The following is a 20,413-nucleotide window of genomic DNA, read 5'->3' as shown; positions in this document are numbered from 1 at the left end:
CCGGATCGGCGAGCAGGTGGGCCTCCAATGAAGCTCTCCCCCGCCCCCCAAAGTCCCCCGTTGGCCAACAGCTTGGCGATGCCACGGAACTCTGGACCAGCTCCTTCTCATTATTGGACGAGAGGCTTGTCAATCCGCCCCCATACACGCCCGACTCGCCTGCTTGCGGCTTCTAAGGGACGGCTTAAGGAGCGTTGGCTGCTGTGAGCTGTGCGAGGCGGCACGGCGGAGAAGAAAGTTTTTGCAAGACTTGGGCACCTGACTCCGCATCTCTCTCCCGTGCGCGCTCTGGAGTGGGGCTGGCCAAGGGAAGCAGCCGAGCCTTGGAGCGGACAAAGCTTTGGAGACAAAAGTTTCTGCTTCTTTCCTTTGGTTTTTCTTGGATTGGTTTACAGCCGGGAAGATCCCAGCAAAACGAATCAAGCTCTCGCTTTCACCTTTGCTTTTGGGCGGGGGAGAAAATGTTCCTTGCCTGTGAAACAGGTCGCGGTTTTGATGGAAATTCGCTGACTTGAGACTCGACCGGTTTCCCTTTTTTGCAGAAAGCGAGAGAAGGGTGTGAATTACGCACCTATTTATTGACTTTTTTTTCTCTTTTTGCTGCCGTTGCTCTTCTCCCACCCGCTTCTTCTACCGGAGCCCCAGGTTTTGTCGGAGCTATATGGAGGGATCTCAGAATGGTTTGCAACAGGAAAGCCAAAACTTTAGTGTCCACCTGCGTGATTCTCAGCGGGATGACTAACATCATCTGCTTGCTCTACGTGGGCTGGGTCACCAACTACATCGCCACGGTTTCCGTGAAAGTTCAGGAGCCGATCTCGGAGAAAAAGTTAGAGGAAGACAAAGGAGACACCCTAAGGATTATAGAAAGACTGGACCACTTGGAAAGTGTCATCAAGCAGCACATCCAAGGTACTCCCTCGCTTCCGCAGTCCCGTTTCTCTCCTTCGAAAGAGCGTCTCCCCCATTTTCCAAGTCTCTCTCTTAGTCCCTAACAACCCCCCCCCCCTCTTAAAAAAAAAACCCCAAGCGTTGCACAGGTTCCGTTTATTTGGAACATGGGTGTTTTGAGGTCACATTCCTGCTGCCACAGGCGGGATGGTGGACTCTGGTCCGAGGGGAGGATGCGCGGGAGGGGAGGGAGGGAAAGAGGAGCGGAGAGTTAAAGAGGAAAAGAAATTCGTTGAGAAGAATCGGGAGCTTTGTTAGGACGGGCTCTCCTTGGTCGGGCGAAGGCTCCTGCTTCCTGGCTGCCTTCCCTTTCAGCGAAATCGCTGGGTGCCGCCGGCTAAGCCGCTGCCTGGCTGGCTGGAGCGAGAAGCTGAGGCGGTGGGGGCAGCGCCCATAGCTTGTCAGTTTCCTTCCTCCGTGTGGCTCGATAATCTGGCCGCCGCTAGTTCTGAGGATCGAAGGGAATCCCGGTTGTCTTGAAGCCTTTGAGGAGACTGAACGAGCGACGGTCAATTCCTGGAGGAAGCGGTTTGATTGTGTGTGTGTGTGTGTGTGCTCGGCGTGTGTGTGTTTCCGTCCCTCCATTTTCCGCCTTTCCGTGAGAACCGGTGATTGCGAAGAAGCGGCTGATGCTTCCCAGCCAGAAGCTCTGCTGGTGGCTATGGGTAATCTGGCGCTTGACAGCTGGCAGTTTAGCCCGAGGGAGGGAAGAGGATGTGGGGAGCCTCTTGGCTCGGTCAGAAGTCCGATCCCGGTGGAGGATTTAATCCGAGGAACGGCATCTCCTGAGCGGGTGGGTTGGGCTCTCACTGTGTCCATCGGTGTAACAAACCGGCTTTCGAGCCTGTTGAAGTTGCTCCATGGAAGAGACCTCGGAAGATCTTCTCTGGAAAGATCTTGGCATGGGATTAAGCAGCTGATCTTAGTTTTCATAGTGTGCTATGGCTATTTTTTTAATGTGTCGTGTTCCCTCCCTCTTCATCTCCATCTCTGCTCTTAAACCCCTGGACTAGTTGTGTTAATTGCCTTTGTATATAAAGATTGCATATTATTTCGGCGTTTTGTTTCCTCTGATTGAGAGGAGGATGGTTTGGGAAAACGATCTGAGATTATTCCCAATCTGGGTAATGGCATTTGACTGCTTCTGCTGTAGAAAGGGATGCTGGGGAAGAATAGGAAGCATCATTTCCTTGCCAGATGTGGTTCTGGACCCTTCTCCTCCTTTTTACTTCCTAATATGTTATTAGTTACAGAAGGCATGATATATTGTCTTTATTTACCCTCTGATGGAGATGGGAGAGGACCACATGCTTTCCAAATGCTTTAAGGGCTCATGGCCAAGTGGGGTTTAAAATATTTCTGTCTTCCCTTTTTCCCATATATATTTTTTAATGAATTTCCTGGAGGGGAAGCCCTTGGCACATTTTCAGATTCCACACTGCTTTTGTTTCTCCATATTTTGCACAGTTTTTAATCAGATAAAGAGACCACGTTCTCCACGTTGTTATTAGATGTGTGCAGAGTTTGTCCATAAGGTGACCACAATGGACAGCTCTATTCTTATTTTTGGAATTGTGATATCTAAGGGGAAAAAAGGTCTATGAAAAATGAGAATGTTTGATAACTTCAGTTACCAATCTCTTGGGATGGATGAGGTCCTGCAGTATTCAACTCCTGCATCCATCCAGACAGAATTCAGCTAGTTTGCTACAGCTGCTAAACAGATTCCTTTTCTCCTAAATCAATTTTGCCAGTCTGACAGAGTGCTCCAGTTAAAAGCATGAGCTACAGTGGAAACATATTAAAGGCATACACAACACACATTCATTAGAAGATTTCTATGTATAAAGGAGGCTTTCCAAAGTCCTTCTAGTTCCTTAGAATGTAAATACAATGTAGACTTCTTCCCCTTCTGTCTATTTACTGGCTACACCTGTGCAAAGGTATTTTTTTTCAGAAGATAGAGCAATATCCCTTCTAAATCCCCCCCCAGGAATCCTGGAATATGGATCTTGTTATAGAACTTGTGCTACTAAAATGTTAAGCCCACTGTAAGTACGATATTTGTATTCTGGTTACAGCTGTTTAGAAGTAGAATTCATTCCTTAGTTTTCCTAGGCTTTCCCAGAAGAAGCCAAGTTAATGAAAGTTTTGGTGACATCCTAAAGTTTTTTGTCACTCTTGGCCTGGCCTTTATTCAGCAGCACAAGTTGAAATCATGATTTTTGATACCTTGTTTCTGCAAAGATTGGGGCAGACTCCATGATAGAAAAAAATGCTTTGCATGTAAGATGTTCAGCTCACCTTCTCAGAAATTAAAGAATCTATTGACAACGAAACTGAGAGTTCCAGTTAGAACTGCCCTGATCTTTATTTATTTATTAAACAAATATGTATGTATGTATGTGTGTGTGTGTATGTATGTGTATATATATACACACATACATACATACATACATACATATATAGCGCATACTATTTATAGAGAGAGCGCATAATGGCACTATAAGTTATGTGCTATTGAAAATGTAGGAAAATATAAAATGTGTCTTTATTGGGATTAGCCCTAAGTAAATATGGAATGGATAACTGCAGCTCTCAAAGCAATAGTCATGTTGCTTTTGGCTTAAATTTCAGAATGTGGATTAACTAATGACTTGACAAGTTTGGGCTGGAAATCAAACATGACATCTGATAACTGCTTAAATTCCTTTTGCCTAAAGTTCGTTTAAAATGTGTCTTCTTAAGAGGGGATTGCTAAAATTAATTAGCTGTATATAATTTTTAAAAATTAAGTCAAGAAAGATAACATAGTGTGACTAAGTGGATGATCTTCAAATACTGCAAGTTTTTACTGTGAATTTGTTAAATACGGTAATTTTAACTGTAGGCGACCACTTGCTAAAAAAGCGGTTTACTAAATAAAATACAGTGGGCTTGGTTGTGCCACACCATCGAACTTGAAAGCAAGAATAACTTGGTTCACACAAAATACAAAATCATGTTTGGTTGGGTTCTGTTTAAGGCGCTGTACAAATCCATCTAGAGACTAGGTACTTCAGTCTTGCTATTTGTAGGGTGGAGGTTATAAGATTTGGGCTTTGATTTCCATGGTGTTATTAGAGTTAAAGCTGAGAGATAGCAACCTCTATATAACTCTCTAGAGTAGCCAGTAAAATGGTACCTTTCTAATACGGTGGTTGGGAATTCACCTGAAGAGCAGTGATTTAGAGGGAACTGATCTAGGGAATTGATAGGTGAGCTGCGTTGGTTTGGTTTTTGTTTTGGTATGTTTGTGTATCTAACTTAAAAGGTTATTGACAAGGTTTTTCAGTGGGCATTTATGCAAGTTGAATTGGACTTCATTTAAGTCAGAATGGAGATATGAGATTTGGAGAAAGTACTTTGATATTTAAGGATGAGTCAATGACCTTTCAATATTTTGTTTTACATTATCCATAGGTTAGAATAAGGAATTGTCAAAACACCTGAATCTGCTTCATTGTGGAACAAAAGTCTATGAACATAGCAGGAACTTTATTTGACTCCCTCTTCTTTGTGGCAACCCCTGAGATATTGGAACACTGCTATCATGTCTCCCCTAGTTCTTCTTTCTATTAAACTAGACTTATCCAGTTCCTGCAACTGTTCTTCATATGTTTTAGTCTCCAGTCCCCTAATCATCTTTGTTGCTCTTCTCTGCACTCTTTCCAGAGTCTCCACATCTTTTCTACATTGTGGTGACAGAACTGAATGCAGTATTCCAAGTGTGACCTTACCAAGGCATTATAAAGTGGTATTAACACTTCACATGATCTTGATTCTAGCCCTCTATTTATGCAGCCTAGAACTGTGTTGGCTTTTTTGGCAGCTGCTGCACACTGCTGGCTCATATTTAAATGGTTGTCCACTAGGACTCCAAGATCCCTTTCACAGTTACTACTACTGAGCATGGTACCACCTATTCTATACCTGTGCATTTCGTTTTTGTTGCTTAAATGTAGAACCTTACTCTTTTCACCATTGAATTTCATTTTATTAGATAGTGCCCAATGTTCAGTTTGTCAAGATCCTTCCGTACCTTTAGCCCATCTTCTGGAGTGTTGGCTATTCCTGCCAGCTTGGTGTCATCTGCAAATTTGACGAGTTCCTCATTTATTCCCTCATCCAAATCATTGATGAAGATGTTGAAGAGTACTGGGCCTAAAACAGAGCCTTGGGGTACTCCACTGCATACTTCCCTCCATGTAGATGCAGTTCCATTGAGGAGTACACGTTGAGTGCGGTTGGTCAGCCAGTTACGAATGCATCTGGTGGTGATGCTGTCTAACCCACATTCTTCTACTTTATCTAGTAGTAGGTTATGGTCTACCTTATCAAATGCCTGAACTCCAAGTAAACTATATGGATGGCGTTCCTCTGGTCCACTAATTTTGTCATATTATCAAAGAATGCAATAAGATTAGTCTGGCATGATCTGTTTTTGACAACCATGTTGGCTTTTGGCTATTACTTTGTTTGCTTTTAGGTGTTCGCTAATTCATTGCTTGATTATTTTTTCCAGAATCTTTCCTGGTACTGAGGTCAGGCTGATAGGTCTGTAGTTTCCTAGATCTATTTCTTCCCTTTTTTGAAGATGGGAACCACTTCAGCTCTTTCCCAGTCCTCTGGCAGTTCCCCGGTGCTCCAGGATCTCTGAAAGATATAATCCAGTGGTTCTGAGATCTCGTATCCCATTTTCTTAAGAATCCTGGGGTGCACTCCATCCAATCCAGGTAATTTGAACTCGTCTAGAGTAGACAGGTGGTCACTTACTGTTTTCTTCCCTATTTCAATTTGCGTTCCTAATCTGAATTTATTTGTATTCACCCTTTATTTTTTTTTGTAAATAACTAAATGTGGCGAACACACATAATACTCCATCCTTCTCCTATTTTCCTCACAACAACAACCCTGTGATGTGTGTGGTCTGAGAGAGAATGATTGGCTCAAAGTTACCCAGCCAGTTTTCATGCCTAAGGCAGGATTATAACTGGTTCCTAGCCTGGTCTTAACCACTTTACCAAACTAGGAATGAATGAATGAATGAATGAATGAATGAATGAATGAATGAATGAGTGTTAGATTCATCATGATACACTTTCTTTGCCATGGATTTCATTGCAATGCTTTAAAAAATACCTCTACCTTTTTTAAGGCAGAAATATCAGGGTTAGCCAAAGGTCTGAATATCAGCTTCTAAAGTATCCACCAAAGTTGTGCTTACTGAATCAGTGCAGTAGAATATTGTAAAATAATTTAGAACTGTTTTAAAAAAATAAACTGTTTTCCATTTGTTTTCCTATATTTCCAAGTCATTGAAGATGACTTGTCCTTGAGGTTGATCCAGCTTTGATTCTTCTGTGCAGTGCAAAAGAAAGTTGATACAGCTAGTTGATCATTGCAGTTAACAATTTGAATCACACTGCATATTCCCTTGCCTGGAATCAGGTCAGAACTTGCTCTCGGCTTTGCTTGGATTACTTTGCTTGTACATTATGGGATAAAATCCCAAACCTTGATTTACCTCTTCTTTGTGACTCTGCTGCCACCATCACTGCTGTTCCTTGTTCAGTCAGCAAAATAATGAGAAGAACAGAAAGTGGAAAAAGCAGCTGAGGAGAAAAATAAGCCCAAATAATTGTGACACTGCCCGACACACTCAAATATTCTTGTTACCTCCTCTTGGCCTTATGACTTGATTGAGATTGAGAGATTGAGAAACTCTACATTGAGTAATACTATGGATGGATTCACTTTATCATGTAAAGCCATGATGCACTGAGTAGCATTTTGGATTAGCATGCTTGTTTAAGCATGTAATTAGTTTGTACGCCATTCAATTACTGAAGTGGCTTAAGGCAAAGTATTATATATTAATACTTGAAAAGAAAAAAACCCTAGAAAAATAGAGAACTGATAAATTTTTTTTGGGGGGGAAACAAATACCATGGAATTAGATTATTAGTAAGAATATCAGTGTTGTGAGTTGCTTGCGTCAAATAAGATTTTTAAAATTTAATTTATGTGTTTGCTTATTTTTTAATCAAATGTACATAGTGGCCCATCTCACTATATGACTCTAGGCAGCTCATGAACAATTAAAAACAATATAAAAACAGCAAACAGTGCAATTTAAAAAATAAAAACAAGGTGAACCACAAAACCTTACGGCAAAATTCATAGTCAAAATGAGCACACCTATGTATAACAGACAATACAGCCACTTCACAGGCCCTTCCATACTGCTCATGACTGTTGGCAAAACCATGTTTTTAGGGCTTTGTGAAAAACCAAATATGTGGGACCACTTTCCTCTCCAGAGGGATGATGTTCCAGAATGAGGGAGCCGTGACAGGAAAGATTCTCTTCCTGAACCCAATGAAATGGCACTCCTTGGCTGACAGGGCCCATAGAATACTGTTCCAGCTGGACCTGAAATAGAGATAATAGGAGAGAGGCAGTCCCTCAGATGGAATTAGTATTCTGTGAACCTAGTCTGTGCCTTTTTTATATTCTCATATAAAAGTTAAAATATTTTTGGTTTCAATTTAAATGTAGTTCCTCTATATATATGGAAGGGAATCCATGGATTGAGAGGAATTAGGAGGAGACTATCCTCAATTGGCCTATTGGGGCAACCAAAGTTAAATTACTCACAAGTGTCAGCAGTTTAAATCCACAGTAATGAATGAAATTGACATTAATTACCTATTGGCATTCTGAATAGCTATATTTTAAAATAAAAGAAATTCAGAGTTTGATTTTTAAAATATCTGAAAGGAGATGGGAATTGGTGAAGTTACCTACAGTAGTTTGATAATAAAACATCTGCAAGAAAACAAGTTCAGAAAGGACCAGGAACCCTGCAGTTCAACTGTGAGCTCATATATTTTGATTCAAAGCAGAATTTAGTGATTTTCAGTTGCCAAAAATAATTTTTTGATTCAGATATAAATTATGAGGGCAAAGAAATAGGCTGGGGCATGGTGTTCTTCATATAATGAAATGTATTTTATTGGTAACTAAGTAATTGTTGTTTGCTTATTTTGCTTTAATTTTCCCACTTTTTATCTATTTTAAGTGTTGCAGTTAAAGTAATATGTCATGGTGTGCAATTTGTACAAATAAGGAGTAGGGAAAAATAACAATCAGGCACTCAAGCTGTAAGTTTGAAAAGAAGTCGATACTACTTGAGCATGTTAATACTTAGTGTGTACAAATGTTAAAATAGATGTAAATCTGTTTTGCAAAACAGGTCTTTGATACAAATTAAAGTGTGTTTGTAAGAAAAAGAGAGGAGAGTCCAGTTCCAGTGATACAAAATCAAAGGGATGGAAAAATCTATGAAATTAATTATCCCTCCATACAAGGTGGCTGGATCAGTATAATAGAGACTTCCAATGTTTTTCTAATACTACTTAGCATGCTGATTTCTCTACTCCACCTTTCTCATTTCTCATTTTCAATTCTCCGATAATAGCCATTGTGAATAGAGCAATGCCAAACCCAAGTCGTTCTTTTAAAGACTGTGGATGCTGCTTATCAACCTTTCCATGGGGCTAGTGGACTTTAGGAAATTTGAAGGCTGGCAAAGGTCACCATGTCTTGAGGGAATCTACACTGTTCAAAATATTCCAACTGTGATCTTTCCTGTCTGAAATATTACTGGTCATCTTAAAGCCTTCTGTGAGATTCTGCTTTTTCAGAGTCCATCTTTTTTTCCATAAAGCCTTTAATAGAACCCCTTATTTGTCATGTTCTCCATAACTGACTCCAAGGACATGCAGTCAGGGTAGGCAGGGGAGGCAGAGTCTCATCACTGTCATCATGAAAAGAAAAAAAATGTAAAAGGAAAAAGGCAAGAGCTGAGGTCAGGCTGAGCTAGTTGCTGCCAGAGTCACCATGGATGACTCTGCTTAGTGCTTAATTGTTTAAAAAAGCCTCTTAGAAAGCACCCTCTACAGGAGGAGGCAGGAGAACGACGTGCCTCATCTAGCCTGACTTAAGTGTTTTATGATCACTTGAGCAGAGTTAAGCAAGAGTTAAAAGAAGAAAAATTCCTGACGTAGGTGAGGCACATCATTCTTCTGCCTCCTCCTGTAGAGGGCGCTTTTTTAAACAGTTAAGCAGAGTCATCCACGGTGACTCTGGCAGCAACTAGCTCAGCCTGACCTCAGCTCTTGCCTTTTTCCTTTTACATTATTTTTTCTTTTCATGATGGCAGGCAAGAGCAGAGTTAAAATCCTCTCTAAAACAGCTGGAAAAGGTACGTGTGGGTCGGAGGGAAGGGGAGGAATTCAAACTTCATCCTCAAGTGTACATCCCTCCCCAAGTGTAGTTTGATTGCAGGCAGAGCCTGCATGACACACACACACAAACCTAGATAAAACTATATAAGCCCAACTTCACTGATTACAAGTTTGAAAGGCAATGTGGCTCTGCCTGCAATCAAAGGCTTCTCTGCCTCTTCTCTTACCCCAGCCTGCAAGCAGGAGGTGAGTGGGTGGGTGGGCTTTATTGCGTTTCAGGCATTTCCCACCCAGACAGCAGGCTGCATTTGCAATGGTGGAGACTTCTCTCTCTGTGTGTGTCTGTTTGAGAGAGCGGGGAGAGAGGGAGGAAGGAGGGGAGGGAGAAGAAAAAGAATGAAGGAAACTTTTTCGCAAAGGAGAAAAACAAATGCTGTTGCTTTAAATCGGAACTGAGCATGCTTGGCTGTGGAATTCTGGGAGTTGACATCCACAAGTCTAAAAAAATTTGAAACCCACCACTATGTCAGTGCCTCACCAGCCATAAACTTCACCGCACGTCACTGACTGACTCTGTAACTAAGACTAAGGACATTTGACTGTCTCAATGGTGTATTATTTCATTGCCTCTATTTACATTTGCTTCCCCTGTTATATTTCTTGTGTCAAATGTTGGGATTGTAAGAGTCTAAGGAATACCCATCCCCTTGTATTCTCTGGATTGCACATTAACAGCCCTGACAGAATAAAATAAACATGAGGTTGAGCCGGTTGTGAAGCATCCTTTTATGAGTGATAAAATGTTGCAATTGTTTTGTATATTAACTTGGAATGAGTTGGATAAAAGACTGCCTAATATATGAACTGAAAAACAGTCCCCATTGGATTTCTTCAATTTTATTTGTTGTCTGTGCAGTATTAGTCTGTTTTTACTTCTAGCAGCAAAGCTAGAATGTCAAGTGAAGTTTACAACTGAGTTAGAATTTTTACTCACGCGGGAATTTTTTTTCACATTCTAAAGTTGTAAAATGTCTCAACATCCTTCTCTTCCCTCACATTTTGGCATTTTAGGCAAGCAGGCAGATCAAGATTTCCTTTAATAATGTGAGGCACAATCCAGGCAAAGATACTTTAGAACCTGATGGATTTCTCTCTGACAGGGGAGTACCTGCCACTAAAATAAATTATCTTTAAAATAAATTGCCTTTTTTGTTGCAGCTGCAGTAATGGAATCTAAATGTTATTACCTACCTACAGGGATGTGAAATTCAAGGTATCTGTACATTAATGACATAAAAAAGTTGTAGTGTTTTTACTGAGTATGTGCAGAAGGACTTTGTGTCAGAGGTAGGTCTGCAAGCTATGTTCAGCTGTTGTGTGTTGCATGTATGTGACTGAATAAGTATTGACTCCCAGTGACTGCCTGGACTAGTCCCTGTACTTTTTTTTTGGCAAGGTTTTCAAGTGGTTTGTCACTACCTCCTTCTCAAAGTTGACAAAGAGTGACTGGCCTAAAGATATCACGCTGGTTAAGTGCTTAAGGCAGAAGTAGAACTCTTAGCCAATTTACAACCTGGTACCTTAACCTCTACACCAAACTAGTTTTCTTTTAGCCTGTTAACATAAATTATTACACATTCTTTAAGCTGGTTTGCAAGTTTGAGAGATGCGTTTGTTTCAAAAATACATGACTTTATTAAAAGAAGAAATTGCTACAATGTTCCATCAGATTTTCAGTGTTTTTGTGTTAGGGTTATGGGACAATTGAGAGAAAATGGTATTTAGTCTGTTGGTTTGAGTTCAGAACTTGGCAATTTGGTTGCAAACATTTCATCACTATTCGAGGAGACATCATCTGTGCTTTTTCAATTGTGCTCCTCTGTCAGAACACAGGTCTTTAAATACCTTTTTCTGAGATGCAAATTAATCTGGATGTTGCTTGTTCAGGTATTTCTGAGTCATGATCTGATTTCAGATGTTTGATTGGCTGGCAGTTGTTGCTGGGCTGTAGTTAAGTACTATCTGTGTGATGCAGATTAGGATTAGAATTGTTAACTTGTGCTTCTGAGTCATGGTCTGGTTTCAGCTTCTTTGATAGTTTGTTGGCTGTTGTGACTGAGACAAAGACGGATCAATAATCCAAAATCAGACATGACTTAGAAATATCTGAACAAACAACATTCAGACTAATTTGCATCTCATAAAAAGGTATTTAAAGACCTGTGTTCTGATAGATGAACACACTTCAAAACACTCTGACGATGTCTACTTGAATGGTGATGAAACATTTTCAACCAAATTGCCAAGCTTGGAGCTCCAATTAACAGCCTAACTACCAACCCAAGCTACTAATATTCAAACACATTTCAGAAAAATGTATATTTTTTCTAAGCTGCTTTCCTTGACCAGTCCTTTTTGTCTTTATTTGATTCTGTTTGTTCCGAATAAATGATCTTGTTAGGACATGTCGGCCTAAATAAATTAAGTGGCAACTATGAAATCCTAACCAGTTTGTTAACAAATGTTGATTAATCATGAACACTACTGGTACAAGTGTGTTTCCCCTGCCAGTAAAATTAAACAAACTCCGTTTTGGCTGTAGTTTACCTCATACTATATATGAAAACTCTGGTGTATTTTTGGGCTAATCTGACAAATTTAGCTTTTGATTTTATTGTTCAGTGGTTTGTTTTCTGATGGTTATATGTTATATGTTTTTTTGGGATAATTTATTCGTGTGGAGAAACACCAATTTAATATACTAGATACTGAATATTAGATGGATATATGTACAAATATTTTACTGTGCTAGTATTTAACTGTAAACCTTTGAATCGTGAAAACCCCAAAAGTATAATAGTGATTTCTAACCATGTTTGCACATCACAGTAATCCATAGTTTAATAAAATGTAATTTATTATATTTAGCCAGTTTTCTGAGTTGACCTTTGACCTTTGAATTTAACACATACATTTCAAATATAAAATGCAGCTGGCCAGTTTGTTGTTTCCTGTGAATTGAACTATGAATAGATTAATACTGAATAACAGGAAGAGGGTTTGTTTAGGTTTTCACTACCTAATGCTCTTTCATCTTTTTGCTTGCATACTGTGCTTTTAATAGCAATGTAAGAAGGATTTATGAAGCATTAATCTAGCGAAATGAACCACCTGGTACAGAGACAACATAGTTTTCAAAGCTTTTCAACTAGTCTATCAAGTCATAACTTGTCATAGTCATGCAAGATGATCTGGCAGTCCCAATATAAAAAGGATGTGTTCCTTCTATCTTTAGCCTGGAAATATCCTTCAGACTCTGCCTGTGGACAGTAAATCAAAAAATTGGCTCTCTTACCAATGTTTTACAAATATTTAATTAAATTGAGGGGCCACCCATCTTGCTGTTTGAGGAGACTCTTATAGCAATAGCAATAGCAGTAGACTTATATACCGCTTCATAGGGCTTTCAGCCCTCTCTAAGTGGTTTACAGAGAGTCAGCATATTGCCCCCAACAATCTGGGTCCTCATTTTACCCACCTCGGAAGGATGGAAGGCTGAGTCAACCCTGAGCCGGTGAGATTTGAACCGCTGAACTGCTGATCTAGCAGTAGCCTGCAGTGCTGCATTTAACCACTGCGCCACCTCGGCTCTTAATAGACTCTTGATAGTGCATTCAACATATTCAAGGTATACCGAATACAGAAGTAAATTCATATTACACAATTCTTTTAGTGCTTCTTACAACTACTTTGGCCAGCTTCTGTGTCTCTAACCAGTGTTTGCTATGCAAAAAGCAGGTATGAAAACATTTCTGGAAACGTAAACTTCATTACAGGTAGTCCTTGACTTACGATCACAATTGACCCAAAATTTCCGTTTGTTAAGTGAGACATTTGTTAGGTGAGTTTTGCCCCATTTTACGATCTTTTTTGGCACAGTTGCTAAGTGAATCACTACAGCTGATAAGTTAGTAACCCAGTTGTTAAGTGAATCTGGCTTCCCCATAGACTTTGCTTGTCAGAAGGTCACAAAAGTGATCACATGACTCCAAATAACACAGCAACGGTCATAAATATGAACCAGTTCCCAAGCATCCGAATTTTGATTACATGATCATAGGGATGCTCGTAAATGAGCAAAACAGTCATAAATCACATTTTGTAGTGCCGATGTAACTTCGGATGAGCACTAAATGAACTGTTGTAAGTTGGGACTACCTGTATCTACTAACAGCTACACAGGGTGGCATAACTTCATAGGGTGAGAATGTTAAGTGGCCTGTTTATTCTCCTGCATTAGAGGCAACACACTATTTAGACACAGTCCCATGTCCTCCCATTACCTGTAATTTGCATCCTAATAATCATAAAATCATATGCTAATACAACAGACCAAGAACAATCTAAGACAGCAGTGAAAGCTATGGAAAATGAATTGAGGTAAATATCTTATTAAGTACAGGTAGTCCTCGACTGATGGTTTAGTGAACGGAAAAAAGAGACTTATTCACACTTACTATCCTTGCAGCATTCCTATGGCCATGTGGCCAAATTTTGGAGGCTTGGCAACTGGCTCATATTTATGATGGTTGCAATGTCTTGGGGGTCACATGATCCCCTTTTGTGCCCTTCTGATAAGCAAAGTCAATGGGAAGCCAGATTCACTTTGCAACCACGTTACTAACTTAACAACTGCAGTGATTCACTTAATTACTATGGCAAGAAAGGTAGCAAAATGGAACCAAACTCTGAGCTACTTTTGGGCACAATTGTGGTGATACGTCAAGTACTATCTGTATCATGTTTTGGACAGCTTTCTAAAACAAGGATTACCTCCCCCCCCCCTAATAATTTTTTTCAGAGATAGTAGAAGCAAAATAGCTGTGATTAAGTTGTAGGCCAAAATTTGGATGTTGTTTTCAGTCAAAATATGCTGTCATTTGAAAATGTCTCAAGTGGGGCAGGGCGTGGACTCTTCTCTTTAGGATGATGCCTTGGTTCACATACCAGAGCCATGTTTTGTTTAATTGTAGCATATTGAACAACAGAGGAATACAAGGATTTACAGAGCATTTTAAGCCATAAACACGGTTTGGAAATTGAAGCTGCTGGATTCACCAAACATGCTAAAGTCAAAATCAAACAAACTAAAGCACTCTTGTTAGTTTATTTTATTTATGCTATAGATTATGGTTTCCCCCATAATTAAGTAAATGGGTGAATGTTTGGGGATGAGGTTGCTAAACAATTTGAAGAACAAAAAATAGCCTTATTGTGAGACAGTGCTAAACAGCATGTATTTAAAGAAAAGCAAATGTAATTATAACAATTCCAATTCTTTGCACACTAATATTGATATATTTTTGTTTGTTGGACAATACTTAGAAAGTCTCTGACTTTTTAAAAAAGAAAAATGTAATTCCTTGCCATTTTTCTTCATTGTATTGATTAAAGCTATTTTGCTTCATCTGAAGTAGTCAAGTAGAAATCCATCTGCTAAACACAGATGGCAGATTTCTGACAATTCTCTCTCTTAATATTAAAAAGAACAAAAATTATTCTCTAAACATCCTTCTTTTTGTTGTTGTTTTTCAAAGATCATTAAGGGAACAAAAACCTAGGATATTTTAGCTGTAGATATGGACACACAAAAAGCAGTGTAACCAATAACACGGAGTTAAGAACTATTTCTACAAATATTAGCACAGCCATCTCAACCTCTTTGTACTTGTGGAAATACAACATCCACCATTACTATCCAGTTTGGGCAACAGTCACACTTGATGGTATTGATGGAATGCAAGTATCGGGGTTGTACTAACCATTTCTTCCTGAACAACCATTAAGAGTTGGGTCATCAGTTAAGAAGTTCAGTGGCTATTTCCTTCAAAATTAAAATAATTGCATGCTACTGAAAGATAAGCCTTAAGTGCTAAATAGTTCTGTGAGAGAATAGAAGGTGATAAGTAGGAATTTCTTTAATGGCCGATAGTTTATTGGTAAAAGCACTGGGCAGGCAAAACCATCTAGGTTCAGCTCCTGGCATCTCCACTTTAATAAAACTTGGGGGAGCACCATGGCCAAACATCTTGTTATGTTGTAGTTTAAATAAACCATGGTTGATTGGGTTTGTACACCACACTAAATAGAACCAAACCCCATTTCAGTTTATTATCTGTGGAGTGCAGACAATGCAAGCCAATCCAGGTGAATTAATAATGTAGCTGTTATAAAGGCTTCTCTGCTCAGAAGCTGGTCTTCTCTCAGTCTATAGGAAAGGCCTTATGGACAATTAAAATCCCCAGCTAACCTGTGGTAAAAAATAAGGGGTAACTGTGGACTGGAATTACACTACATTTTGGATGTACAATATTGGAATACTTAGCATGGTGAGCTATTGGTATCTGTGAAACAGATTTTTAGGATGTTTTAAAAGCCAAAAATCCAGTATGCTTAAGGGCAATAATAATGTATGAGTAGACAGCACAGGAAGTGGTGCTTGCTGTGCTCAATTTTTTAAGACTAATTTTTCACTTTAGACTAGGCCTGTCAAACTCCTGGCCCATGGGCCGGATGTGTCAGGCCATGCCCACGCCCGATTTAGCAAAGGGGGGAAAAAGTCCAGATATGTTATGTGACACCGCCATAATGATGTGAGTTTGACACCCCTAATCTAGACTCTCTCAGCCCTCCCTATCTCACAGGGTTTTTGTTGTGGGGAAATTAGGAAAGTATATTAGACATGTTCACTGACTTGAATTAGTTATAAAAATAACGAAGGAGGGAAATGAATGAATCAAAAGCTGGCTTGTTCATATTATAGTTGTATCCCATGAATTTAAATACTGGATCTGCTGAAACATTGGATCTGCTAATTCTTTTCTTTCTTTCTTTCTTTTTTTTTTACAAAAAGGGAAGTCAGCTTTTGCCAGCTTTACCTTTGGTAAAGGAGAATCAAGAGTTGAGTGTTTATAGACAGCATAAATTCTCTTAAAGGAACTTCTGAGAAAACAGGTGGAGAATCTGCTTTGAATGCTGGAGTGCTGCATAAAATTAGGATGCTTAGATCTTCTTAATTTCATCTCATGAAAACTAAATCTTACAACCTTTCCTAAACATAACGCTGGGAGCTGGGATTTTTCACAAAATCATATTACGAATAATACTTTTATGATCCATTTGGCAGTATTGTTGAATAATGTATTGGAGATTTTCTGGAAAAGTAGGATGGCTTACAATCAGCTTGATATATTTGTAGGATCAGTTTAAAGGAACTACAAATATGTGTGTCAGAGATTGGAGAATGCCAACAGGCAGCTTTGTATGTTTGATGTGTTTTGTAGTTCTTGCTCTTCTGACTGTTAAATAACCTTATGTTTGCAACCTCCATTTAGTTCTTGCTGTGCCTCTGGGAGCAGAGAAATTTCAGTCATTGGACAGCACTGCACAGCCTCTTTGTGACTGTTTGATTTAGTCAGGGCCAGGTTAAGATACCATTATGTTTCTGGAGTGACTGAGTAGGCTGTCCACTTTGCAAATGATTTTCAGCATAGAACAGCAATTTCAAGTGTCAGCATATATTCTGACTTTGTTAATAGGAAATGCATTTTCATTTACGGAACAAAAATAATATTGGCATAGGTTAGACTTGCACAACTCTTTCTGGTTTCTCTTATGAAAATTGGTGCTTGCTGAGGGAATGGAATGGAGAGCTCTCTCCTCAACTGGAGTGGACTTCTGAGAAAAAAAATATTTAAAGCACTCAGGGCAAGTTACCAAAAGTTTTCTTTGGTTTGGTGGACAATTTAGGGCTGGTTGGTATATAGAGAAATAAAATTTGAGAGTTAGAATATACTTCCCTTTCTGAAAAACCTACTACTATAAATCCTTTTCAAGAACAGACATGATTTAGATGTTAAAGAAAGTTTTATTTATTTATTTATTTATTTATTTATTTATTTATTTATTTAGTTAGTTAGTTAGTTAGTTAGTTAGTCAAACATGTACGAAATAACAGTTGTAAGTATAAACATGGACATGAACACAGGAAATGGGTATGAGTAAATGGTGACAATTGGGCAATAAGAGCCGAGGTGGCGCAGTGGTTAGGGTGCAGTACTGCAGGCCACTTCAGCTGACTGTTATCTGCAGTTCAGCGGTTCTAATTCTCACCGGCTCAGGGTTGACTCAGCCTTCCATCCTTCCGAGGTGGGTGAAATGAGGACCCAGACTGTGGGGGTGATATGCTGACTCTGTAAACCGCATAGAGAGGGCTGAAAGCCCTATGAAGCAGTATATAAGTCTAACTGCTATTGCTATTGGACAGGGACAGTAGGCACACTGGTGCACTTATGAACACCCTCTTACAGACCTTGTAGGAAAGAGGTGAGGTTTCACGCTAGACAGTTTAAGGTTAAAGTTATGGGGGTTTGAGGATGTAACAACAGCGTCAGGTAGAGCATTCCAGGCATTGACCACTCTGTTGCTGAAATCATATTTTCTGGGATCGCGTTTGGAGCGGTTTACCTTGAGTTTGTATCTATTGTTTGCCCTTGTATTATTGCAGTTGAAGCTGAAGTAGTCATTGACTGCTAAGGTTTCTGTAGTGGAGATATTACGAAAGATTTTTCAAATCCAAAGAGTTTGGTTTACCAAAGGAAATCCAATTCTTTTAGATGAAGACTAAATGAAATATTGCTGTAGAAAGAAACAACATTGAAGGATTCTAAACAGAAATTCATTAAAAAAATAACTTAGGTAAAGGCACTGAATTTAAGAATGGTTTGGGATGTAAGTAAAGCTTATATTAACTGTTATTTTATACAGCGTAAGAGTGAACTTAGAAGAGTCAAGGGAAAATTATATGAAATAAAGACAAAAGAATTAAATTTGCAGAGAAATTTTCTCAACAAATAAATATTTTTACCAAATACTGTTATAAAAACAAGTATTTATGTTGACAGTAAGAGAAATGGAAATAAAAATGAATTATGTAAAGAAAAAAATGAGTTTGGAAATAAACCAGGGAATTCCCAGTTTATAAATTACAAAATAAAAATAAGAAAACAAGATGATATTGAAATTTCAAGACAGATATACTGTACTAATGGACAGTGCGGCCATACAAAAAGCATTTCATCCATATTAGGAAATGACTTCTATTTAGACAAAATAGATGATATATTAAAAAAAATTACTTAAGATGAACAGAGATAAATTATGACTTGATCTATAACAATAATGGATATTTCTGATGCCATAAAGAAATAGTAAACTAGGGAAACTGTCTGGACATGGTGGATTACCAGGTTGCTATTATAAATGTTTGATCTTTATAAAACAAAATGAAATCTATTCTACAAGGACGAAAAATGGTAGGGAGTTGGAAAGCGGCCAATAAAATATTAATACCAAAAGAGGTCCAAGATTTGACTTTAACAAGAAACTATGGTTTTCCCAGTTGCAATACATGGCTGTAAAAGTTGGGCCATAAGGAAGGCTAAGCACCAAAGAATTGAGGCCTTTGAACTATGGTGCTGGAGAAGACTTCTGTGAGTCCCTTGGACTGCAAGACGATCAAACCGGTCAATCCTAGAGGAGATCAACCCTGACTGCTCTTTAGAAGGCCAGATCCTGAAGATGAAACTCGAATACTTCAGCCACCTAATGAGAAGGAAGAAGTCACTGGAGAAGAGCCTAATACTGAGAAAGATTGAGGGCAAAAGAAGTCGGGAACAACAGAGAATGAGGTGACTGGATGGAGTCACTGAAGCAGTAGGTGTGAGATTAAATGGATTCCAGAGGATGGTAGAGGACAGGAAGACCTGGAGGAGCGTTGTCCATGGGGTTGAAATGGGTTGGACACAACTTCACAACTAACAACAACATAGGTTGTTACCATTATTGAATGATAACTAGTTGTTCACAATTAATCTAACTGAAAATAATTTCACAATAATTTATTCATGAGGATCAATGTGGAATTTTACCTAAAAGACAGGTAAAGGTCAATGTTAAAATGTTAAAAATGTATTGGACATTTTGGAATATTTGGAGCAAAAGCCAAGCTGCTTTGATCATCTTAGATGCAGAGAAGGTCATTGACAATGAATTCAACTTTCTTGTTCAAGGTATTGGAAGATACAAATTTTGGAGAGGATGTTATAAAATGGTAAGACTACACTTCACAGAAAGCTCAAATAACAGTTAATGGAGATTTAACAAAATCCTACGTGGTGCAAAAAGGAACAAAACGGGGATATCCATTTCTTGTTTTGCTGGTTCTTGAAATACTGGCATATTATTTTTTTGGGATGCATTAGATTTCAGTATTAATAAAGAGGTTAACAACAATAGAAGATCAAACAGAATTAATAAAACAGGTTTTAAGATTGAGAAGTAGGGAAAATATCTAAGTCTCACTATGACAATTATGAATTGTATGTTATTTTAAATAATGATGTCAAGCTATAAAATGCAGTTAAAAAGATTTGTTAAAATTGGAGAATTACAATTGCCATTGCAGAGGAGAATTTTTGTCATAAAAATGAATATTTTGTATTTCAGACAATACCTGTTTTGACAATTGATGCACTGTTTAAATAGTGGCAGAAAGATACTGTATATCTAAATTTGTGTGGCAGGGGGAAAAAATCCAGAAATTAAATATAAACTGTTACAAGATGCAAAGGAAAGAGGAGAATTGGGTTTACCTGACTTGAAATTGTATTTTGCAGCTTTCAACTGGAAGAGGAAGCAGAGAGATAATCAGTAAATATATCTGGGATTAAATGTTATAATTAAGTAAGTCTTATCCAAATTTCTCAGTACTGGAGCTAGTAGCAAGACAGAAGCATTTGTATATTTTTAGTAAAATCTGAACATTGTTATTTGTAGATCAGCTGAGATTTTGTTTTATTTCAAGTTTGGGATTATTTCTTGTTCTCTTTTGCAGTTTATTGGACCCCGCCTCAAGTGAATGTATTTTTAGTTTCTGCAGCTGCTCAGGCTGAAGTTGAAGCAGACAGGATATTAAATATAGTCCGCTCTTCTTTTTCTGTCCCAAATCTTGAATGGCTGCCAATGGTAAAATGCTACCGTTCTCCATATTGCTGGAAATAGTTGTGGCAGGAGAGTTTGTCCTGTGGCAGCTGATAAAAAAATGTGGATGT

The 20,413-nt window shown here is 38.7% G+C and overlaps 1 protein-coding gene across 2 annotated transcripts in view; it reads left to right on the top strand.

Annotated features, from left to right (window-relative positions):
- The first annotated feature begins 665 nt into the window (after window positions 1-665).
- GALNT18 (polypeptide N-acetylgalactosaminyltransferase 18) overlaps window positions 666-20,413 on the top strand; it is a 351,075-nt gene continuing 331,327 nt past the window's right edge. The window contains exon 1 of one of the 2 annotated variants that reach the window (XM_032227368.1): window positions 666-931. In XM_032227368.1, coding sequence (XP_032083259.1) covers window positions 678-931 — 254 coding nt within the window. In that variant the 5' untranslated portion in view covers window positions 666-677. The remainder of the gene's footprint in view (window positions 932-20,413) is intronic. The other variant, XM_032227361.1, reaches the window with a different exon arrangement.

The sequence above is a fragment of the Thamnophis elegans genome, chromosome 1 (assembly GCF_009769535.1).
Source record: "Thamnophis elegans isolate rThaEle1 chromosome 1, rThaEle1.pri, whole genome shotgun sequence".
NCBI classification, from domain to species: domain Eukaryota; kingdom Metazoa; phylum Chordata; class Lepidosauria; order Squamata; family Colubridae; genus Thamnophis; species Thamnophis elegans.
Note: the sequence above shows the minus strand (reverse complement) of the source record. Positions and strands in the feature narration are given on the sequence as shown.